This window comes from Prunus dulcis, chromosome 8, assembly GCF_902201215.1.
Source record: "Prunus dulcis chromosome 8, ALMONDv2, whole genome shotgun sequence".
Taxonomy (NCBI): domain Eukaryota; kingdom Viridiplantae; phylum Streptophyta; class Magnoliopsida; order Rosales; family Rosaceae; genus Prunus; species Prunus dulcis.
Window position 1 is genome coordinate 20,072,765 of NC_047657.1, and position 22,496 is coordinate 20,095,260.

At 39.3% G+C, this 22,496-nt stretch overlaps 6 protein-coding genes across 6 annotated transcripts; 3 read left to right on the forward strand and 3 right to left on the reverse strand.

Annotated features, from left to right (window-relative positions):
- Positions 1 to 88: 88 nt before the first annotated feature.
- Positions 89 to 2,485, reverse strand: LOC117636678 (epoxide hydrolase A). Its single transcript, XM_034371308.1, has 3 exons — positions 1,926 to 2,485; positions 814 to 1,052; positions 89 to 610 (listed from the first exon to the last, which is right to left on the reverse strand). Exons 1-3 carry the CDS (start codon positions 2,388 to 2,390, stop codon positions 364 to 366), a joined length of 951 nt encoding a protein of 316 aa, XP_034227199.1. The 5' UTR covers positions 2,391 to 2,485; the 3' UTR covers positions 89 to 363.
- Positions 2,486 to 4,354: 1,869 nt separating this feature from the next.
- On the forward strand, positions 4,355 to 6,246 carry LOC117636685 (RING-H2 finger protein ATL64). Its single transcript, XM_034371316.1, has 2 exons — positions 4,355 to 5,311; positions 5,938 to 6,246. The coding sequence occupies exons 1-2, from the start codon at positions 4,661 to 4,663 to the stop codon at positions 6,010 to 6,012; spliced, it is 726 nt and encodes a 241-aa protein (XP_034227207.1). The 5' UTR covers positions 4,355 to 4,660; the 3' UTR covers positions 6,013 to 6,246.
- Positions 6,247 to 6,900: 654 nt separating this feature from the next.
- LOC117636686 (pectinesterase inhibitor) lies at positions 6,901 to 7,778 on the forward strand. Its single transcript, XM_034371317.1, has one exon. It carries the CDS (start codon positions 7,075 to 7,077, stop codon positions 7,660 to 7,662), a length of 588 nt encoding a protein of 195 aa, XP_034227208.1. The 5' UTR covers positions 6,901 to 7,074; the 3' UTR covers positions 7,663 to 7,778.
- A 943-nt stretch (positions 7,779 to 8,721) lies between these two features.
- LOC117637911 (probable pectinesterase/pectinesterase inhibitor 7) lies at positions 8,722 to 10,871 on the reverse strand. The gene is made up of 2 exons (XM_034372961.1): positions 9,762 to 10,871; positions 8,722 to 9,628 (listed from the first exon to the last, which is right to left on the reverse strand). Exons 1-2 carry the CDS (start codon positions 10,750 to 10,752, stop codon positions 8,937 to 8,939), a joined length of 1,683 nt encoding a protein of 560 aa, XP_034228852.1. The 5' UTR covers positions 10,753 to 10,871; the 3' UTR covers positions 8,722 to 8,936.
- A 3,559-nt stretch (positions 10,872 to 14,430) lies between these two features.
- On the reverse strand, positions 14,431 to 16,423 carry LOC117637273 (probable pectinesterase/pectinesterase inhibitor 41). Its single transcript, XM_034372124.1, has 2 exons — positions 15,433 to 16,423; positions 14,431 to 15,292 (listed from the first exon to the last, which is right to left on the reverse strand). Exons 1-2 carry the CDS (start codon positions 16,349 to 16,351, stop codon positions 14,601 to 14,603), a joined length of 1,611 nt encoding a protein of 536 aa, XP_034228015.1. The 5' UTR covers positions 16,352 to 16,423; the 3' UTR covers positions 14,431 to 14,600.
- A 1,969-nt stretch (positions 16,424 to 18,392) lies between these two features.
- LOC117638781 (pectinesterase-like) lies at positions 18,393 to 22,155 on the forward strand. Its single transcript, XM_034373896.1, has 3 exons — positions 18,393 to 19,591; positions 19,687 to 19,847; positions 21,351 to 22,155. Exons 1-3 carry the CDS (start codon positions 18,669 to 18,671, stop codon positions 22,046 to 22,048), a joined length of 1,782 nt encoding a protein of 593 aa, XP_034229787.1. The 5' UTR covers positions 18,393 to 18,668; the 3' UTR covers positions 22,049 to 22,155.
- Positions 22,156 to 22,496: the final 341 nt, after the last annotated feature.

Genomic DNA, 22,496 nt, shown 5'->3' on the forward strand with positions numbered 1-22,496 from the left:
TAATATTTTGATTTAGCCCACCTACCACTAGAAGCTATCCACATTTCTGAAAATGAAATCAATGGCTCTTCCAAAATTAATGAATTGCTGATGGTAAAGTTGAACCACACTTATATTGTAATTTGTAAGTGCTAATCAATAAGCCAATGAGGCTTGCGGCATAATCACGATGATCAAAAGATAGAACAAGCTCTGCATTTTATTATTACATAAGCAAACCTTAAGGACGAAAATCTCAAACTAGATTCAACACGAAAGCGAGGTTCCATAATGTCGCACTGCTTTTTAGACGTCATTATACGGTTATGTAGCCAGACTTATTGAAGTAGCGACTGCGAAACAAACATAGTGGGCTAACAAAAATCAGAACTTCTGGATGAAGTCATATACGTGCTGACTGATTTCGTCGGGCCTTTCCTGGTTAATAAAGTGAGCTCCATCTTCAATCACAACCACCTCTTGCAAAAATGGCACATCTCTTTTGAAGCCTCCATTATGTATATAGTTCTTCACGCCTGGGATATGATAGGTGATGTCCAGGTCGCCCACAATAAACTTGACCGGTACTTTGATCTGTAGCCCTGTCCATGGTCCTGTAATCTCCCAGGTTCTGCAACCAAGAAGAAAATACTTAATTGGAATATGCATCCAACCCATTTCAATACAAACAATTTTGCTTCAAGCTACTTAAATGTCATCTGATTTCTGATCTCTAACTCAAAATTTCTGTCGAGAAATTACCTTTACAATCTAAGAAAGACAATGTATTCAACATATGATAACCAATTCAAAGGGAAAGGGGTAGGTACGTACAAGTTCAAAGCTCGATAATAGTTCAATCCACCAACAAACCCCGTCTTGCTGAATTTGCTGGCAAAATAATTAAGGTCCTCTTCTAACAGCCAAGGGGGCAAGGTTTCTGGAGTTTTCCAAGCCCTTAATCCTAGTTCTTTAGGTAGGCATGGAGGTTTTGGACTACGACCAGTAAGAAACTTTTTCATTATTGATGCAGTATCATAACCAGCAAATTCTTTTTCGATCTCCCCAGGTTCCTACAGCACAGCATTCCTCAACAAAAGGATTTGATGCATATATGTATTCGTTATGAGAGTTACATAAGGATTTGAGTAACAAGAGCTATGCCTCAACAAAATCACCAAGAAACAAATAGTCCTTAACAATGAGCAGGTATAAAAATTCTCATTAAGCACAAACTGTGGATTAAATTCATTAATCTCAAACGGTATTCAGGCGACGAATTTTCATAATTGAAAGTAGTCCATAACATGAATATATGAACTAGTTTTGTGATTGGGTGTACCGTGTAGCAAAGAATCAGATCTAACAAAGTGGCAAACCGCTGGTCAAAAGTCTGGTTTTGAAGGACGGATCTCTGAGAACTAAAATTTGTGGACGAGGAAGGGGTGTGGGTTGCGCACAAGGAAGGGGTGTGGGTTGTGCAGTTGTAATAGTAGCCTAAAAGGAGGTGGTTGCGCAGACTGAATACATCATTAATGAGAATGAATTTAACAGGCGCATACACCCAATGTCAGTATAATAAATTCAACAGTTCACAGCAAATATATAGATAAAATAGCTTTCAGAAAATCTGACTGCATAACCTTTTCAGCATATACATATGATAAAAGTATACCATCTTGGGGAATATTCAGATTAAGCAATCTCCACAAAAAATCAATCAATTCATAAATGAAATGCGAACATGGAAAAGAAAAGAAGCAAAGCAAAAAAGAAGAGAACTTGTTGTTGTAGAATAGAGCAGTGAATAATTCAGCTAAGGGGAGCCAAAAAAAAGGCAATTGGAATCTGACCCAATAAATTTCATATACTGAATCACAAAATGATTGCGATTTTTCAATCAGATCGAAAAGGAAATTAAAAAAAATTGAAAGAACGTGATTTACCTGGAACCTGCAAATATAGTAATCATCACCAAACAAGGCCCTGAAACCATCGACAGGCTTTCTCTTTGGGTTCCTGGGACTGAAGGCCACACTCAGGTTGACCAAGGCCTTGACCCGGTCAGGCCTGAACAAGCAGAACCACCAGGCAATGACGGCGCCCCAGTCATGGCCGACCAAGAAGACTTGGTCAATACCCAGATGGTCAAGGAGGCCAATGAGGTCACCAACTATGTGCAGGGCCGAGTAGGAGGCAGGGGAAGGTGGTGCGTCGGTGTCACCGAAGCCTCGGAGGTCAGGGGCTATGCAACGGTAGCCCAAGGATGAGAGAGAAAGGAGCTGGTGGCGCCATGAGTACCAGAGCTCCGGGAATCCATGGAGGAAGAGCACAACTGGGCCTGTACCGATTGACGCTATGTGCATGTTTATGCCGTTTGTGCTTACCGTTGTGTGCTCAATTTTCTCCATCTCTGTTGACTCTCTCTCTCTCTCTGCGCCTTGGTTTCTCTGTTTCTTGCTCTGTTATGTTTGGTCTTGTTATGTGGTGGGTATATATATATATATATATATATATATATATATATATATAGAGAGAGAGAGAGAGAGAGAGAGAGAGAGAGAGAGTATGTAGCATTCGTGTGACGTGTTGCTTCTTCTCGGTTACTAAGAGAGAGTCTTGTATTTTTCTATTTGTTGGAACTTGAAAGGATGAACACAAGAAAATAAGTTGTCCTTTTTTTCTTTCATCTAATTTTAATTTCAGTTTAATGGGTGCCAATTGTTTTCATGGTGAGGAGGGCACGTTCATTCCAAGGAAATCGATCTGCAAATATTTGTGCAGTTTCGTCGTTCAAAGTTTGAAACAAACAATGGTATACTGTACGCATTGATAAAGTTAACATGCATTGCTGAGTTCAGTTCTGTTGTATACCTACCACTGTTGCGCCTGTCTGTTTCATTAAATTCCAATTGAAATATGGCTTGCTATTTTTCATAATTTGCATGCTTGCATATATGGATTAAGTTAGTTGAACGTTCATTTTCACTCGACCCTCCCTCGTATAAAATGGAACCAAAAAAAATTGAATGAAAAGAAAACAACAATAATCATCAACATTATTAAAGAGAGCACCAAATCTCAGAGCTGGATGTCCAGTGTGGGGAAGCAGGATTGCATTGCCATCACTTGGCAGTTGTAACACATTGATTGAGTTGAATTGAATGCACGATTCGACATTTCAAGATGATTTTTTGAGAGCAACATTCTGGTTAGGTGAGAGTTGCGATACTATACTCAATCAATTATTGGGTGACCACAACACACATTAACTGAAATTTAATGCTTTGTTTCTTTTTGTGCAGGAAGGAGAAATTAGGTTCATGGGCCCATTTTTACTTATTTCAGCAAGTGTACAGGCCCAATTAGAAATGGATAGGCCCAGCAGTAGGCGAGAAAGTGAGAGCTAAACTTTGGGCATCAAACCCACAGATTGAATTGAAACGAAGTGCTTAAAATAAAAGCACATAGATACTAGTGAGTGAGTGAATTAAGGTCAGAAACAAGTTGCATTGCATCATCATGTCATGGAAAGCTCCTTAAATTTGATTTGAGTGGGGGAGTGGTAGAGTGTGTGAAAGAAAGATGTGGGCTTATTTTGTTTGTTGGCTTGGCATCGTGATTCTTTTTTGTTTTGTTTTGGTCTGTCATCTTACTTTATAAATAAATATATAGTTGTTGTTGGTGTGGATTAGGTAGAATATGAATGATTCAATTCAAGCTGATGAAATGAAAGGCAAACTATTATATATATATATACCTCTGGTCGGTCCACTGTTCTAGTTGTAGATCTAGATGCCAAATTGCCAATGTCATTCATTATCCTAAGATAATTTCGGACCCTCTTCTCTTCTCTTCTCTTCACTTCTCGTGTGTATGTAAGTTAATTAAGTTTTTTAAACGGACCCTCTTCTCTTCTCTTCTCTTCTCTTCACTTCTCGTGTGTATGTTGGTTAATTAAGTTTTTTAATACCGACCTGAAATTGAATGGGGGGATGAGAAGTAAGTTCGTTCATGTAACAAGTCCACTAAAAATTCTGAATTGAATTGGGTTTTATCATGTGTACTAGTAGTACTATGTGCATGTGATGGATGATGAGTGAGTTAGATTTTGACTTAAAGTCAGAGACATGGAATGGAATATCATTAAAGTTCACGCACATCGTCAACCAGATTTCGAAAGCTTTTTCATTATTCTCCACCAATACCGAAACCAACACCAACACCAACAAAGCAGATATAGAGAGGTTCATGAATTCTATATTTGCCTCATTCTAGTTTCGTGTTTGCTACTAATTTCTTCATCATCACTTTACGTAATACCTATCCATGGAATGAACACTTATATATATATATATATAAATGCAGAGCTCAGAGAGTGCAGAGGAATAATAAAGCCTGCCATATACACACACCATATGTACATAATACACGTAGCCCAAACCAATTGCCTCGCCTCATAAAAACAAGGCACCACACACAAGACAAACCCAACAAGTCATAGCCTCATAGGATAGGAACCTTCCTTCCCCTTCCACCATAATCTTCCGTTACAATAACAATAAAACCCACCTCTCCAACTCCAATTCGACACCCAAAACAGAAAACAAACACCGCCCACGACAATTTCATTTCATTTCCTTCACCAAAAACCCTTCTCCTGACTCGATCATAATTTCATATGGACATCACCAACAAATACAATCACCAAAACCACGAACCCACCAACTATGCTGTCAACGGTAAGATTATGCTCTGCTCAGTCATCATTCTCTTCATCGTCATCTTCACCGTCGCTTGCTTCCACAGCTACGTCCGCTGCTTCTTCCACCGCCACCACCCACGCCGGACTCGCCGCATACCACGCTCTCTCTTCCCCCACCCTGTTATTTCTTTCACCACCCTCCTCGAAACTACCCTCTCTCCGACCAATCCCAAGGCCTTGGATCCCGCTGTTCTCAAGACCCTCCCTACTTTTACTTACTCGGCCACCACCCGCATCAACCCAGCACCACTAGAGTGCGCCGTGTGTTTATCTGATTTCGAAGACGAAGAGCAAGGCCGTGTATTGCCCAAGTGTTACCACACCTTCCATTTAGAGTGCATAGACACTTGGTTCCGGTCTCAGTCCAATTGTCCACTCTGCAGGGCTCCGGTTCAACCCGATATTCCTCTTCCTAGGCTGGAAAATTCGCCTGAAACGGCAATAGCAGTGAATGAACCGGGCGGTTCGGAGCATGACACGGCTGAAGCTAAAGTGGGTTGCTCGAGATGTTCGCCGTCGACGAGTGGTTCGGCGGAGGAATATGGGAGAAAGCCAATAATGGAGGTGGTGAGTATATCTTTATCCCGGGAGGAGGAGGTGTCGTATTATCTTAGTTGTAATAATACAATTAGGGATAGTATTGATGAGAGGTTGAGGAGGGGTTTGGGTTCACCCAAAAACATTAATTACAATGGCTTCGAATCTTCATCAGGCAGTAAGATTCTGTCATTGAAGAGGATTTGGAGCATATAGAGACAGAAACCGAATACCTTATCCGTTTGGAATATTGTAGCTAGTGTGTGTAATGTACTGGTGTTAGGGCTAGTTTGGCCGTTGTTATGTTTTTATAAAAAGTTGCTTCTGTTGTGGCTTTTAAAAAAAGTTATTTTTGTTGTGCTTTTAGAACCCATTTTCTCTACTTACACTCCCTTTTACTTTTTAATATTTTTTAATTAATATTTTTTTTTAATGTTCTTTTTCTTTCTTATTCTACTTTTACCTTATATTAAGGTTTTGATAACTGTAATTAAGAAAAGTTAACATAATTTTATATAGATATATATATATAAGGAAATGGCTAGAAATGTAAGTATTTGTACGCTAAATTCTTTTATTTTTATCAAGTATGTGAGTACTATTTATCTTTGTTGTATTTAATAGATAATAAATTTTTTGAGTTAACATGTTTACAGGTAGAAGAACCAAAAAATGCTACTAACCAAACTGTCATTAGGAGCTTAGATATGCAGAGAGAAAGGTATGCATAATAGTCTCAGATTTTTATTCTTTCAAAATATTAGTAGAGGGAATCGTAGAGTAAGTGTAGAATAGAAAAGAGAAAGAAAAAAATTGATTAAAAAATAAAAGGAAGTGTGAGTGGAAAAATTACCCCCCTTTAGAATAATCAGTTGTGAGAAAAAGCACGTAAGCGTTTTATAAACAGTTTTTAAAAAAGTATTATGAGTAGTCAAAGTGTTTGATAAATTTTAATCAAAAGTGCTTTTATTTTGTATAAAGATGAAACTATTTGTTGTTTTCTTATTCTTTTTCTACTTTAAAAATAGAAAACCAACTTCATAATATTTTAAAGCAGTTTTTAAAAGCTTGCTTGTACATGCTTTGAAAAAACAGTAGTTTCAAACAGCGGTCACTGACCACAATGAAAAAAAAAAAAAGTTGATTCCTGATATTTACTAAACAACATAGTTTTGAATTGTTTTTATTAAAGCTGCTCTAAAAAAAATTGAAGTACTACCAAACGCTGCCTTACTCACCGGCTACAACTATCGATGTTGCAGTCAGTCAGGCAGCCACCCAGTAATGGAGAATTTTTGAAGCCTTGTTTTGCTTTGCTTTCCTTTGGCACATATGCTTTTGTTTTGGTCCTGTGGACGCGTCTTAGTAATTGGTACTTATATTGTATTGTATACATCAAAACCAAAGTATATATATATATATACACTATTAATGGGCTTGATTTGTGAGAATAGTCCAAGGCATACCGACTTGAGCTATGCCCATCAAACTTTAGCGGCCCGTAAACATGAGAGAGAGAGAGAGAGAGAGAGAGAGAGAGAGAGAGAGAGAGAGAGAGCAGAAGCTGCTGCATAACCATAGATTGAGTGTTAAAATGGGAGGAACAAAATCTAGTTAATTATAAGTGGGTAAAAATGAACGTCCAAGACGCGTTTAGAGATTAGGAGGGTCGGCTCTCTGTCCTAATAAACCGCAACATTGAGAGGTTCTTGTGTATATCCCTCCTCATATTTATATACTCATTCTCCTCTTCCCGTATAATTATCTCCTTCAATTAAAAAAGAACAAGAACAATGAATCCCATTGCAGCAGCACCATTTGTCTTCCTCTCAACATTGTCTGTGCTACAATTTGTCCTCGTTGCAGGCCATGAAAGTCAAGGCACAAACGGCGGCAGCAAAGCAGGCGTGGTGAATATGAACCTCATTCAACAAGCATGCCAGCATGCGCCTCACAAGGACCTCTGCATCGACATCCTCAAGAACGACCCCAACAGCAAAGGAGCTGACCTCACCGGCCTCGCCTACATCGCCATCAGGCTCGCCGGCGCATACGCCTCTGAAGTGGACGCGCACTTGAGATCACTGCTCATAAACAACGCCACCACCTTATCGCCGGTGGTCCAGCAGGGCGTCGCCGACTGCATTGAGCATTACTCCGACGCCAACGAGCAGCTCGACGACTGCGTAGCGGCCATGTCCACCAAGAACTTCAAGGACGTCGAAGTCTGGGTCAACGTTGCCATTTCTGACGCTGACTACTGCGATGACTCGTTTTCCGGAGAGAAAAGCGTCGTTTTACAGAAGAACGAGGCGTTTCGTCAATTGTGCAATAACGTTTTAGCCGTCGTCAAGGCCTTGCCACCCCACGGCAAGGAGTGATTATGTACATATGGAATGGATCCACTTTAATTAGTAGCTAGCTAATGGATTAAAAATCAAATCTGTAATTAATATTATAAAATTTTCAATAACAATTGTTGGTTTTATTTGTGAAATGCTCAACGTGTTCTGATCTCATTTCTCTCCAAACTCAGTCAGCAGGTGATTATTGATGTCACCACAAAAGTTTGTGGTTTCATCACCAAGCTGATGTGATCAATTTTGGTTCTCTATGTAACGTCATAACTTAAGAGAGCAATATTAATTAATTCCTAATCACATGTTCTTGATTTTCATTAATTAAGACTAGTCTAGGACGGATCGACATCGATGCAAGAAATAATTCCAAGGTGGTTAATGAACACATGCACGTGAGAGAGGGAGGCGGACAACAAGGGTTGCTTTTTGATTGATCCTATTCATTCCAGTGTTTCAGATGCGTCTAAGCCAAGATAAATAACAGAAGAGAGTTTTAGGAGGTTGGGAAAAATAAACAAAACACAGTTTTAGGACGAATCAGTTTTGTTACAGAATGCAGGTGCAAACAAGATGTAATTACGTGACTATAAACATATCAAAAGATGTTGACAGCCCGTAATCTTAGATTTTTGTGGCAGGAGGGAGGAGACGTACAGAAATAAACTGACATCAAGCTTGAATACTCTGCATTATGGGGAAAGAAAGGAATTTTGATATCGACATATTTGAGATTAGCACGTCAGCATAATCCAATCACACAAATTTCAAAAAACCCAATCACACAAATTTCAAAAAACTGAGGCATCTCAATTTGTAATCTGTTGCCCGATACAAAACAGAGTACTGTATTCAATTACGCGTGGTTGGCATTCAATGCCCTCATTCAAGTATGGAGACTGTTTGATTTTGACAGTGCTTGATGTCCTCATGGCCTTATTGACCAGAGCGCCCAACTAGTCATGCACGGCTGCAGAGGTAGCTAGGACAGAATTCGATAAGCCCAAATGACGACCAACCAGTTGGATGTCTATCTATGCTTCAAACCAATTGTAAATTGCATCAGGAAAGCTTCTTCTAACATTTGATTGGTCGTTGTTGCAAATAAAGTCAATCAGTAAACAATACAACAAGTAACCATTTACAATTTAAACTGGTTTACTATTCTTGGTTCCTCAGAACCAAGTTGTAAATTGGGAATGCTTAATTGGGCATTACATCCTTATTACTTCTTCACTTTTAAAAAAATGACAAAAAGAGAAAGAACAAATGGCCTGCTGCTATGTCCAACAAGTTTCTCAAATTAAGCCACCAGTGTAGGGCACCCCTGTTTGAGGCAACCAATCATCTCCCAGCAAGAAATTTGTCACCGTGAAATTAGCAGCATCGGTAGCATTAATCACATGGTAACCTGGCCATGTAACTCTGTTTGTAGTGTTTGATCCGGGACCGGTGTTGTTATACTCCGCATAATACAATGTGCTGAGAGCAAACTCTCCATCCCATGCCCGCCAACCAGCAGGATCCACCGCACTATCAATGTAAGATTGCATATAAACTGTCCTTGAATATTCCTTCCATGGCCTTCCCAGATAAGTCTTGGTACTGCTGTTGCTCGAGGCCAAATCGTCAGCAGCCCTTATAGTACAATTGTGAATCGAAGTGCCCGTGTTTTGATTCGGATCGGTTCGACCCTGAGCTGTGATGGCATTGAATTGGCCACTCATTGGCAGCCTGGGATATAAGTTGCAATTTTGGAAAACAACTGCAGCATTTCCAAATATGAAGTCTACCGTGCCATAGATGTCGCATTCTCTATAGAATTGCCTCAGAGAATGCGTGTATAAGGTGTCTTGGTACGCTTCGAAGCTGCAGCTATAGAATGTGGACAGATCAGCACCGTTTCGAACTGCAACCGCTTGGTGCTTGATTGCTCCCGCAGTGTTACGGAAGGTCATGTTCACTGCTACAAATCCAGGTGCAGTTACAGCTGCAATATTCATGTACAAATTCTAGTAAGATACTAATAAGCATGTTTGATATGTATGAGATTCAAACATATACACAATCAAATGGTCCTGATTAATTTAGAGTCTTTTAATTTGTTGTAGTTTAAGACTTACCAAATGTTGCAGAGTTGAAAGTTGTCCACCCATCAACGACGCTTCGGTTGCCGGTGAGAATGGTCTGGTTGATGCCGTCCCCGACCATCATCAAATACCTCTTATTTTTAGCAATGGAGACGTACTCTTCATAAACACCGGCGGTGACATAGATCAAGAAGTAGCCGTTAGTTGAGGCAGAGTTGTTTGGGGCTGCAGCAATGGCGTCATTGATGGTCGAGAAGTTTCCGGTTCCATTCTGGCTCACCGTCACGACTTCACTCACCAAAACCCCATCATCCTCCGTCTCCGTTTGAAGCATCTTTCTCTTGGTGACGCCCTCGTAAACGGCACGTGTTCGGCTCGTCATTTTGAGCGGCAGGCGTCCGTTTTTGAAGCCTCGCTGCTTCCTGGTGGGCTTCCACGTAGCCGATTTCTTCTTCTTGGGCACCCAACCCTTGGTAAAAAGGGCAAGGGAGACGCTGTAGAACTTGGTGTCGTTGGGTGCAGAGAGGCCAGTTTTCAAACTCCAAGCAGAAGCTGTGGATTGAATGCCGTCCAAACAGGTTTGCTGGTTGGTGAGAATGGCGCTAAGAGAGGTTTGGACGTCGTCTGCTTTGAGATTAGAGAGAGTCTTGCTAGTCTTATTGACGGTTTCAAAACTGTTTAGCAAAAAGTCCATGTTGAGCCCCGCAAGCAACCTGCAGTCCTCTAGAGCACGGACTGCGGTCAGGGACAAACTGGACCGGCGTTTAAGATATTTGTCGACTAAGTTTAAGAATTTACGGGACTGAGATAACGATTTCCGGACCGAGAACCGGCCGTAGTAGTAAACATTTTCAGCAGTTTGGTTGTGAGGAAGCACAGATTTGCAAAAAGAAGGGTCAGGGGTGGACTTGCAAATGGTGCCTGCAGAGACTGGGCTTGAAGAGTTATCCGCAGCCAAAGATAGAGAGGAAAATAAAGGAAAAAGGATGAAAAATGAAGCAACGATGAGCTTAGAATAAGCCATTGGATTTGAAATGGAATTGTGCTATTTGTGGAATGGATTTGCTACGTTATGGGTCGGGTTCAAATATATACAGGGGGGTCGAGAGTCGAGACGAGAGAGAGCTGAATATATTATTGGCGTATTACTTAATAACATGGTCGCTGGAGTAAATTAACAAAATTTGGTGGGCACTTGTATTTATTTATCAGGTCAACTCAATTGGGAGACTTTGTGGAATGCGCGTTTTGATCTTGGACTATGCGTTGCCAGTGGCCGAAACAAGCTGTTGTGCAAATTTTGATTTCCGGGTTCTCTGTGTTATTGTTTACGGTAACTTACCTTGTTAATTTCATAAGTTTATAATGAATAAAACTTGATGTGACATGTTTCATGTTCTTTTCTTCTTATTTCACATGTTTCATGTTCTTTTCTTCTGCGTTTAGAGGAAAATTAAAGAAACAGAAAAAGCAATTAAGAAGATGGTGCAACAAATCCTTTTCCTTTGAGTTTGGATTGACAGTGGCTCATTTGGTAATTAATTGGTTTAACACTTGGATACAATGGTGCCATTTGTCAACAGTGGGGTAGGTGCCAGCCTGATTGGTGACATCCAAAGGTTAGATGGATATCAATCTCTCCAGATTTATATGTAAAAGGAAATTTCTTCCAGATTTTGTCTCTTTAATAATTTTCAATTCGATATTCTTCTGGTAGTGGGTGTAGTTTTAAATTCGATGGGGAAATTATTGTCAACTAACCCACAACATATCATTATCCTGCTGCGCTTAACAATGCAATATATGGATTAACGTAATTAAATTTTGAAATTAAAAAAGTTTAATTAGTATGCATGTCACAGTGTAGAAAAGAAGAAAAGTTTATTAAGATAAACTAATCAATACAGGGAGAAAAGAAGAAAAGTTTATTGGAGTTCCATTGGTGACGCTGGATTTTGACTATATTTTTCTATGGTACGTTATATTGACAAATGACGACGGTGTGTTTGGAAGTATGCATGTATTCATGTATGGTTTGGTTTAAACAATCATGGAAGGACACATGTTTACTTACTTCCTAAAATCCTTGTTGGCCAAAAGCAAAACCATTCAATTAATCAAAGGATAAATGACGCAACGTGACAACGTAACAAGACAATCAAATAGTTTGTAAATATTTGATTTTGAATGGTGCGACGTTTCAACTTTTTTTTTCTATCAGTAAACATTTAATTTTCTAATTAATTAAGTGTGTAACATTGTAATTAAGGTAATTAAGGTATAATATGACAATTTGGACAATTCAAACAAACATCCAATCCTTTGGACCAAAAAACAAAGCATCCAAAGTCGCGGAGGTCATTAGTCATGTTTAATTTCCTTGGGTCTTTGGGTCGTCTCTTCTCTACGATGATTTGCTGAGCTAACGAACAAGTTATATAATTTAAGTTTGACTGGAAACATATGCATGCATTCTGTAACCGCGTGGATCTGGGTATCGTAGACTGACAAACATTTATAAAGGGAGGGTGAAGCTGATCAAGACGGTGGACACAGACAGAGCATAGTTTTTCCCTACCTTACAAGTTACAAGTTGGGTTTGTGTATATATATATATATATATGAATATGATATGAGTGAGTAATGAAGTCAAAAGAGTCGAACTTACCTTCCCAGTTAAAACCTTCCCTTTCAATAAGGAAACATGTCATGTCATGTGGATGCGGTAGCTACTAGCTAAGCTAAGCATGCTGCAAATGGAATGAAGCTTCCTGCTTCCTCAATCTAAAACCCTAACTTAATGTTTAATTCCACTTGCTTGATAGTTAATTAAAATTAAACTCCAGATCATTTTTAAAAACTCTACTGTAATGAAGCTTCAGTCATTACAAAATGCTGAGGAGATATATAGTCGTTACTAGAAGTAGATTAAATTAATGGGCATAATTAACAATAAAATAAAAAAGTCAAACTCAGGGCCCAGCAAGCATAACTTGAAGTTTGAATTGAAACGTATACGTTCAAACACCTCCACATATTATTATTTGGTATTGCGGCTTTGAATTGGAGCCCTTAAAATGTTGGCTACGTTTATTCACATCCACATATGGGCAACGTGCAGGTTTTGGCAAGCTCTATCTAACTCATAAATTTCTCCACAAGTTGTTAGATTAGGTATTTGCTCATGCCAGAAAATTAATGCCTACTGCTGAAATAGGTAGCCGCGCGGCTATACTTGGTTTTTGGAAATTTTTTTAAAAAGAAATGGTATAGCCGAGCGGCTATACTTGGTTTTTAAATAGTACCTCCAAACGGCTATACTCAGTTTTTTATTTGTAAAAATAGTATAGCCGCTCGGCTTTACTCGGTTTTTTATTTTTGTAAAAAGAAATAGTATAGCCGCGCGGCTATACTTGGATTTTGGAAATTTTTTTTGATAATGGTATAGCCGGGCGGCTATACTTGGTTTTTAAATAGTACAGCCCAACGGCTATACTCAGTTTTAAAATTGTTTTAAAGAATAGTATAGCCGCGCGGCTTTACCAGGCCCTTTTTTTTGTTGGTAAAAAGAAATAGTATAGCCGGCCGGCTATACTGGGTTTTTTAATAAACTTTTTAAAGAAATAGTATACCGCGGCTATACTCGTGAAATTAACGATTCTTGATTGAAACACTCAAATCAAAACACTGACATTTTAAAGAATTATATATATATATATATATATATATATATATATGATCCGAGTTCAAAACATTAATGCCTTATCAATTTTCTGATAGAACACGCAGTATAAGGCATTAGTTAATTGATAAGGATTTAATTAATTAACGAATAAAATTCTACGTACTCTGAGCAAAAATGCAAACCCATTAAGAACAATACATAATAATCTTATTTATATTTCTTGTGGTGGAGTTCAGATTGCAAGGGTGAGTGATTACATTACATGTGTTTGGCTTATGGATTTGGAGAGATAGTATAGAATAATATTAATCTCGAAATTAATAAACCAAGCAAACACGTATATGCATGTTGAAAATAAATCCACTTAATTTGTATTAGCAACTTAGCGTAGTGTTAATTTGTCACGATTGTCACATGCCTAGTGTTTTTTTTTGGAATAAACTTATATAATCGTTTGATATGGACTTTGAATTCGTTACCATAAAAACAAGCCAAAAATGCATGGACTTCAAATTTTTGGATTAACTATACACGCACAACTTGTGACATATATAATTCTGCATCTTCTTCCTAAGTGAGACATACCATAATTTGTTGTTGGACAAGTTATCAAATTATCAATACCAAAGGGCGCGAAGCTTTTGGGAAAACCCTCAATCTCTCTCTTAACACTGTACTCTCACGAATATTTCAAAAAACCCGCTTTGTCTTTCTCAACTCTCTCTCACGTTTATGAAGCACCATCTCCCTCGCGCCGTCCAAGACACCGAACTCGTCGAGATCTACAAAAGGGAAGGTTAGGGGCTTGCATTGCAGCTCAAGTAATTAGGAGCATTTACTCATGCATCCAAGGTCTTAGGTTCGATTTCACTCATTCACCAATATTGCTTGTATCCATAAAACATAAAAAACTACGAAGGAGTATAATCGAACTCGAATGCAAGGAGGTGAACACATTATCTATCCATATGATCTAACCCACATTTGCAAAATATCACGTACTAAAACTAAAAAGGGTAATGAAAGTAAAAGTAATTCGTGTTTCTCAATTTTAGGGTTAAGCCATACCTTGGCTTGAATACATGTTAAATCTTTGAAACAAATTATAAAAAAATAAAAAATAAAAACCTTAAATATCACAATAAAGTACATATCCAATTAGAATATTTTTGTAATACCATAATTAATTAGTATAAGCCACCAGAAAATGGCACTCCTGTTTGAGGCAGCCAGTCATCCCCCAGCAAGAAATTGGACACTGTAAAATTTGAGGCATCGCTAGCCTTGATCACATGGTAACCATCCCATGAAACTCTGCCTGTAGTCTCTGACCCAGGCCCAGTGTTGTCATACTCCGCATAATCCAATGTTTTCAGAGCGAAATTTCCATCCCATTCATGCCAACCTTCCTCATCTATCAGACTATCCACGAAGGATTGCATGTAAACTGTCCTAGAATACGCCTTCCATGGCCTTCCCAGATAGGTCTTGGTGCTGCCGTCACTCGAAGCCAAATCATCGGCAGCTCTTATGGTACAGTTATGAATCGAAATCCCCGTGTTTTGATTCGGGTCGGTTCGGCCTTGAGCTGTGATTGCATTGAATTGCTTGCTCATTGGCAGCCTGGGATACATGTTGCAGTTTTGGAAAACAACTGCAGCATTTCCAAATATGAAGTCCACAGTCCCGTAGATGTCACATTCTCTGTAGAATTGCCTCTGATTATGTGTGTATAAGGTGTCTTGGTACCCTTCAAAGCTGCACCTGTAGAATGTGGAGAGATCAGCCCCGTTTCGAACTGCAACGGCTTGGCTATTCTCTGCCCCGGCAGTGTTGCGAAAGGTCATGTTCACAGCCACAAACCCTTGTCCAACTACAGCTGCAACATTAATTAATTCACGTACAAGTCATAATTATATCAAACGTTTGATGGAAAAAATCTGTATATATACGGTGACCTGTAATATAAGCTAAAATTTTGAACCAAGTTTAACTAATCAATTTCGCATTACTTCTTACCAAATGTTGCTGATCTGAAAGTTGTCCAGTTGCCACCTTTAACACTTCGGTTGCCTGTGACGACAGTCTGATTGATGCCATCGCCAATCATCATGAGGTACTTCTTTTTCTTGTCGATGGTCACATACTCTTCATAAACTCCTGCCTTGATGTAAATCAAGAAGTAACCTTTAGAAGGTGCTGAGTTGTTAGGAGCGGCCTCAACCGCGTCGCTTATGGTGGTGAAGTTTCCACTTCCATCCTGACTCACAGTCACATTGTCCCTCACCAAAACGTCATTAGTATCGATGATCGGCTGATCGGTTTGATCAAGCAGTTTTCTTCCCTTCTTCTTAGTCTTAGGCACCCAGGCCTTGGTGAACAGAGCAAGAGACACACTGTACAGGCTTGTGTCGTTTGAGAGTGGAACCGAAAGACCGCGTTTTACACTCCAAGAGGAAGCAGTGGCTTGTATGCCATCCAAACAGGTTTGCTGGTTGGTTAAGATAGCACTGAGCAAGGTTTGGACGTCGTCGGTTTTCAAGCTAGAAAGTGTTTGATATTTGGTTGCGTTGAGGGTTTCCAGGGAGCTTGCTAGAAAATCTATGTTAAGACCTGCAAGGAACTGGCAATCCTGGAGTGCAAGGACTGCGGTTTTGGAAAGGGTGGAGTGGAGTTTGAGATACTTGTCCACCAAGTTTAGGAATTTACGAGACTGTGATAAGGACTTTTGGGCAGCATAGCGCCAAAATTCATACACATTTGAGGTCTGGTTAGGGAGGACATAGTTGCAAAATGAAGGGTCAGGGGTGAATTTGCAAATGGCTTCCTTGGAGACTGGAGGTGCATCTGCAGCTAAAGATGGAGAGGCAAAACACATTGAAAAAACAAGAACGAAAATGGAAACTTTGAACACAGAGAATGCTTGCAAATTCTCCATTGGCGTGAATGGGGTGATATTTGAGATATAGATCAAGCTTTGCTTTTGTAAGCTTGAAAAGGCTAGTATTTGCATATAGACAGAAGAGTTGCACGGATTAATTAGGCAATGTGGTGTTGTATTTATATAGGCTAAGCTTCAATGGAATTAGTTTCATGTCCAATTGCTGGAAGCCAAACGCGGTCAAAAATCTTGAAAAAGAGTTACCTCCTATGTTTCCTAACATTAGGCAAATCCCACCGCGAACCTATTTTTAATTCAACATTTTTATCAGTCTATCAATGTGATATATATACGCTCTTGATTAAAATTTATGTTTATAGTACTTCTTGTTCAAGTATAATAATTAGTAACCATTTTGTTGAAGCAGCTAGCTTATTATGATTCGTATGCTTGAAACCAAATTAATTAGTGATCTTATCACCGGCCGTGAAGGGCTACGTACCATTTGCGTGCTACAACAAATGTGGTATCATTACCAACTCGCAATTAGTATAGTGGTAACTCTCTACTCAATAAGAAATTATAGAATACTATGGTAGTATGGTCACGTGGTACATCTTGTACACGTGTTCTAATATGGGTGAACGACATAGTTTATTTTCCCTTCTTTTAGAAAATAGTATCAATAAATATTCTCTTATATTATTATAACACGTATACAAGATGTATAATGTAACCGTACTACCGTATAGTTCTATAATCACTCCAATATTAAAAGAAGTTTTAAAATTTTCGAATGATTCAACTCGCATTGATTAAAAAAATATGTGCTACATTATCGTTACCATATATATGAGAGGATGTCTTTATTTTAGAGTCCTCATCATCTTTCTTTTTCGTCAAAAGTGTAACATGTGCACTAATTAATATTCCTTGGAAGTCAAATTAAGCAGAAAGTTGAATTTCTTGGCAACCGAATGTTTGAAATTCGAAGTTGTTTTATTTGGTATGAGGGCATTACACTAGAGTTAGTTTAATTTAATGAGAAGTGAAATTACAGTGGTAATTTAATTTAAAACAAGTTCCAATAGCTTTCAGTCAATGCAAAGAAGAGATTAAAAAAAAATAGTTTTTAACATAGAGGAGGTGGCATAATCAAACGAAGCTAGCTGCACCTTTTGAAGTGCTTGTAGAGTAGCTTGGAGAAAAACTATCCACTATTAATGTCAACTATGGAGCTGTTTGAATTCAAAGTTAAATATATAATCTAACAAGTTAGGCCAGCAAAATACCAATATTCAAGTTATTGATTGGTAGCGGGGCTTTAGATGCCGGTCAATGACAGACGACCTGGCCGACTGAAATTGTTAACTTCATGCTTCGCGATCCCATTAGCTTCTTTTCTTCATCATCAAATAAAATGCAGCAAACCAGCTACCTAAGCTAAGCTAAGCTAAGCTAAGCAGCTCTTTACATACATATTAAGATTATATCTTTGTTTCATTGCTCTACTCTGCCCTACTGATAAAGAAAAAAGGACAATGAAACGGGAATAGAGAAGTATTTCTCGAGATAGAGGCATCGTTTTTCTCTGCAAGCTCTGAAGCTCAATCTTGCAGTGTAATTAGACATTGATTCTCATATCACAAGCGGACAGAAGGACACAATTGAGACCACTGTCTTCCCTTTCTCTTCTCTGGCAGGCCCTGTTTTTGAGCTCCAATCCAATAATAGAACAACACTGTCTTGCCTGCCGTGCAGAGACTCGTGAGAAAAGGGAGGGAAATTTCTGATTAGTGATTACAATATTGTAAATACCGTATCAGGAAATTAATTAAGGTTAATGCCTAATAGAAATATGCGAAAATATATAATCGCGTAGAAAACAATCTTTGGCGCCTAATGTTACAGTAGCCACAGCCTTCATAGGACCATATTTCTTTGTCAGTACACCTAGCCTTGTGACATAGGATGAGGTAGTAAATTGACGACACAAAAACAGAGTAGAAGAAAGAGAGAACAAAGATAAGATTGGGGTCCGTATCCTGGCGTGAAGGACGAAACTTGCACTGCACATATCGTCCTCCAAACCCAATCATGAAGGAAAATATCACCGTTGTATTTCAAGCTAGTTCCTTAACTAGCCCTTTTCTTTTCATGCTCATCATCACCATTGTCATCTCTATCGACAGACTCACTCACTCACTCATTCCTAATAATACACTGATAACACTTTTTAAGCTATCGTAATAAGAGCATTATCTAAATTAAACTCAACAAATTATTTGTTTGGTGAATGATAATGCCTTTTAACTCATTTTAACTATCATCAGCCACCTGCCCCTATTCATTCACCTATATATGATTATGATATATGCCCTCCTCCCCACCTCTCTCGGTCTTTGTCTCACACAAACACATAAGTTTTCCTTCGGGCTTACACACCACAACAACCATGTATAATCTAAGAAGGAGAACAAAACTCTTGCTCTCTGTGCTCCCTACTTCAGCTCTCCTCCTAATCCTCCTCTTTTCAAATACTCGTTTGAGAAATTCAAACTCAAACACCCCCAAAACACACGTCCACAACCGCATTCAATTAGCAGCCCACTCGGCATGCCAAGACACACTCTACAAAGACCTCTGCGTCTCCACCCTCTCCACCTTCCCAGATCTCTCCACCAAATCAGTCCCACAGATCATATCCTACACCGTCTCCCACACCGTCTCGGAGGTCCAAGCCTCCTCCTCCAACTGCACCGGCATTATCAAAAAACAGTTCAAGAAGCTCGACGCCCTTCAGCAAATAGCTCTCGACGACTGCCTCGAGCTCTTCGACGACACCATTGCCGAGCTCAAAGCAGTCATCTCTGACCTCTCCGTCAAGAAGCTCAGCTCCGACCGCTACTACGACTTGAAGACCTTGCTCAGCGGGGCAATGACCAACCAGTACACGTGTCTTGATGGGTTTAACGACACTGGAATTGTGAGGCACGAAATTCAAAGCAGATTGCAGACCATCTCTCAGCACGTGAGCAATGCCCTGGTCATGCTCAAGAAGATTCCCGGAGCTCTTAAGTACGAGAACTCTAAGTCGTCGACGTCGTCGGACATGTTCCCTGAGTTTGGACCCATGAAAAATGGGTTCCCTACTTGGGTTTCATCGAAAGATCGAAAGCTCTTGCAGTCCGTGGTGAATGGGACAAAATACGATTTGGTGGTGGCCAAGGACGGCACTGGAAACTTCACTACTATCAGCGAGGCTGTAGCCGTGGCTCCAAATTCAAGTGCAACCAGGTAATTTTCTAAATAATAATTCAATTTATAACAGTTAATTATATAGTAATGTTTTTTGAGAAATGTTGGATATTGATTCACATATATAAATATAGGTTTGTGATATACATAAAAAGCGGGGCATATTTTGAGAATGTGGAGGTTGTTAGGAAGAAGACGAACTTGATGTTCTTGGGTGATGGGATTGGAAAGACGGTTGTGAAAGCCAGCAGGAATGTGGTGGATGGCTGGACTACTTTCCGATCAGCCACAGTCGGTGAGTTTTCCTCTTCTCATCTCAACAACTTCAATTTAATTAGGGATTCATTATTGCTTATGTTTTCCCGTTACACCTCATCGTTTTGAATTATTAACTTGGTGGAGAAAGACTTGTATATCACGTGGATAACATTGTTTTGATATCCCAATTAATTCACATGACGAAATGTGATTTGACGAAAATAACAAAACAATGGAATTCTCGTGACATGCAAATTCTTCGCACTAGTGAGCAGTGGTGATTAATTAATGGAAAAGATATGGCCAAGATTTGAAGCTTAACGGGTCAAAACTCAAATTTACTAAAAAAAGTAGATTTGTTTTTTGAATTGTTTTGGGGTGCAACATTCTTCAATTTTGAAAAAGTTTGGTGCGCTGGCGACTCGTGAGTGAGAGTGCATGTGAGGTTGGCATGTTGCATAGAATAGTAGGTGCCTCGTGTTCTTACTTGTAGGACCATGTATGTCACACAAATACATAGAGCCAAAAAAAATGTCCGTAGAATTAAATAAGCAAAGAACTAGTCAACTAGGGATTAAGGAGCGATTCTTAGTACTTTAAATTACTTGTTAACAAACATGTACTGAAAATTTCATTATATATATAATAGGAACCAAAAAGTTTATTGATTATAGTCATAGAGCTTAGCCTAGGGGGAGGCAAATCATTGACATTGATCTTTTTAAAATATAAGCAACCCTAGCTGCAAGTAGTTATCCCAACTCCATGTTAGCTAAGCTAAGCTGACTTTTGTCAAAGGGATGCTCATTGCTCATGCTCCCCACAAGAAAGCAACGGAAAGTCGATGGGTCCCTAGAGCATTTCCTCTCTCTCACGGCCGATGATGATCATCAGATTTTGTCAAGTGTCGGTGGCGCAGGAGGAGGACCCCATCTGGCCACTTTCGTATATGCCCGTGTCTTGTGGATGATAGAAAGAAAGAAACGCGTACAAACATAAATTTGTCGGGCAAAAGATATTCATCCTTTTTACTTTCAAAAATCAATCATCTTATTACAACTAAGATCTTTGCATCTTATTACAAAAGTTTTAGTCATATTCTAAATATAATTGGCGCTTCACATGAAAAACTTCATATATTGGTCCCATTTATTTTTATTTTTTTATTTTTTTTATTTTATTTTATAAATATAAAAAAATTATGACAATACATTTTTGGTTCTGACAATGAGGTGATGTGGACTAGACGTCTTCTTGTTTTGGACAAAGACAATGTCCAAAGCAACATGGATAAATCATAAATTCGGATTAAAACGACGAGTAATTCAAAATTGCATATGAATAAATGAATCAATATTGACAATTTGACAAATCACCTCTCTGTAGATTAGACTAATTTAGAATCTACAGGGTTGGCTTACTTTAAGATCTACTGAGCTGGGCCATGTAGACTATTTTGAGCCCAGAAGTTTGTATGTAAAAAATCAGACTGGGCTTGACTAACGAAAATCTAACGGGTTTGTTATTTTTGTGGTTTCAGCTGTTGTGGGAGACCGGTTCATAGCCCAAGGCATTACGTTTGAGAACGCAGCAGGCCCAAGCAAACACCAAGCGGTAGCCTTTAGGAGCGGCTCTGATTTCTCTGCATTCTACAAGTGCAGCTTCGTGGGCTACCAAGACACCCTCTACGTTCATTCCCTCCGCCAATTCTACCGCGAATGCGACATCTACGGCACCGTCGATTTCATCTTCGGCAACGCCGCCGTAGTCCTCCAGAACTGCGACCTCTACGCGCGCAAACCAAACGAAAACCAGAAGAACATGTTCACGGCCCAAGGCCGTGAGGACCCCAACCAGAACACTGGCATTTCCATCTTGAACTCCAAAGTCGCAGCCGCTTCTGATCTGGTCCCGGTCAAGGCAATGTTCAAAACGTATCTGGGCCGTCCGTGGAAAGAGTATTCTAGGACGGTTTACATGAAATCATACATTGATGATTTGGTGGAGCCCGCTGGTTGGCTGGAGTGGAATGGCACGTTTGCATTGAGTACGTTGTATTATGGGGAGTATTTGAACCGAGGACCCGGTTCGAATACAAGCGCGAGGGTGACGTGGCCGGGTTACCGGGTCATCAACAGCTCAGCTGAGGCGAATCAGTTTACGGTTGGGCCGTTTATACAAGGAAATGAGTGGCTCAATTCTACCAATATTCCTTACTTCATTGGTTTGACTCCTTGAGCAGAAATATTACGCACGCTCCAGGCAGGCCCATCTTTAAATTAATTAATGTAACATAATACTATTATGTTGCGTTATATTATATATATTATATGTGTGCCTCTTAATTGTCTCCTCCTCATATACATCAATGGTTAGCCTAAAACACAAAATTCATATATCAAAATGTAAACGTGAAATAGGCCGGTTGATCGGGACAACGAGTTTATTTCTTGCATTAAAATTTGAGTCCCTATCCTCCTATCCTCGTAGATTAAATTAATTTACACATCGAGGAAGAGTTTATGTCTTCAAAGTTAGCATTATTGGCATGCATTTTAGTCCGTCTCCATAAAGAATGATGCCAATTTCTGCAACAACACCGTAAATGGCGGGATGTCAGGAAATAATGAAAGCTGAGCTGAAAAAATAATTGACATGCCATGACAAGATTTCGAGAAGAAAATAA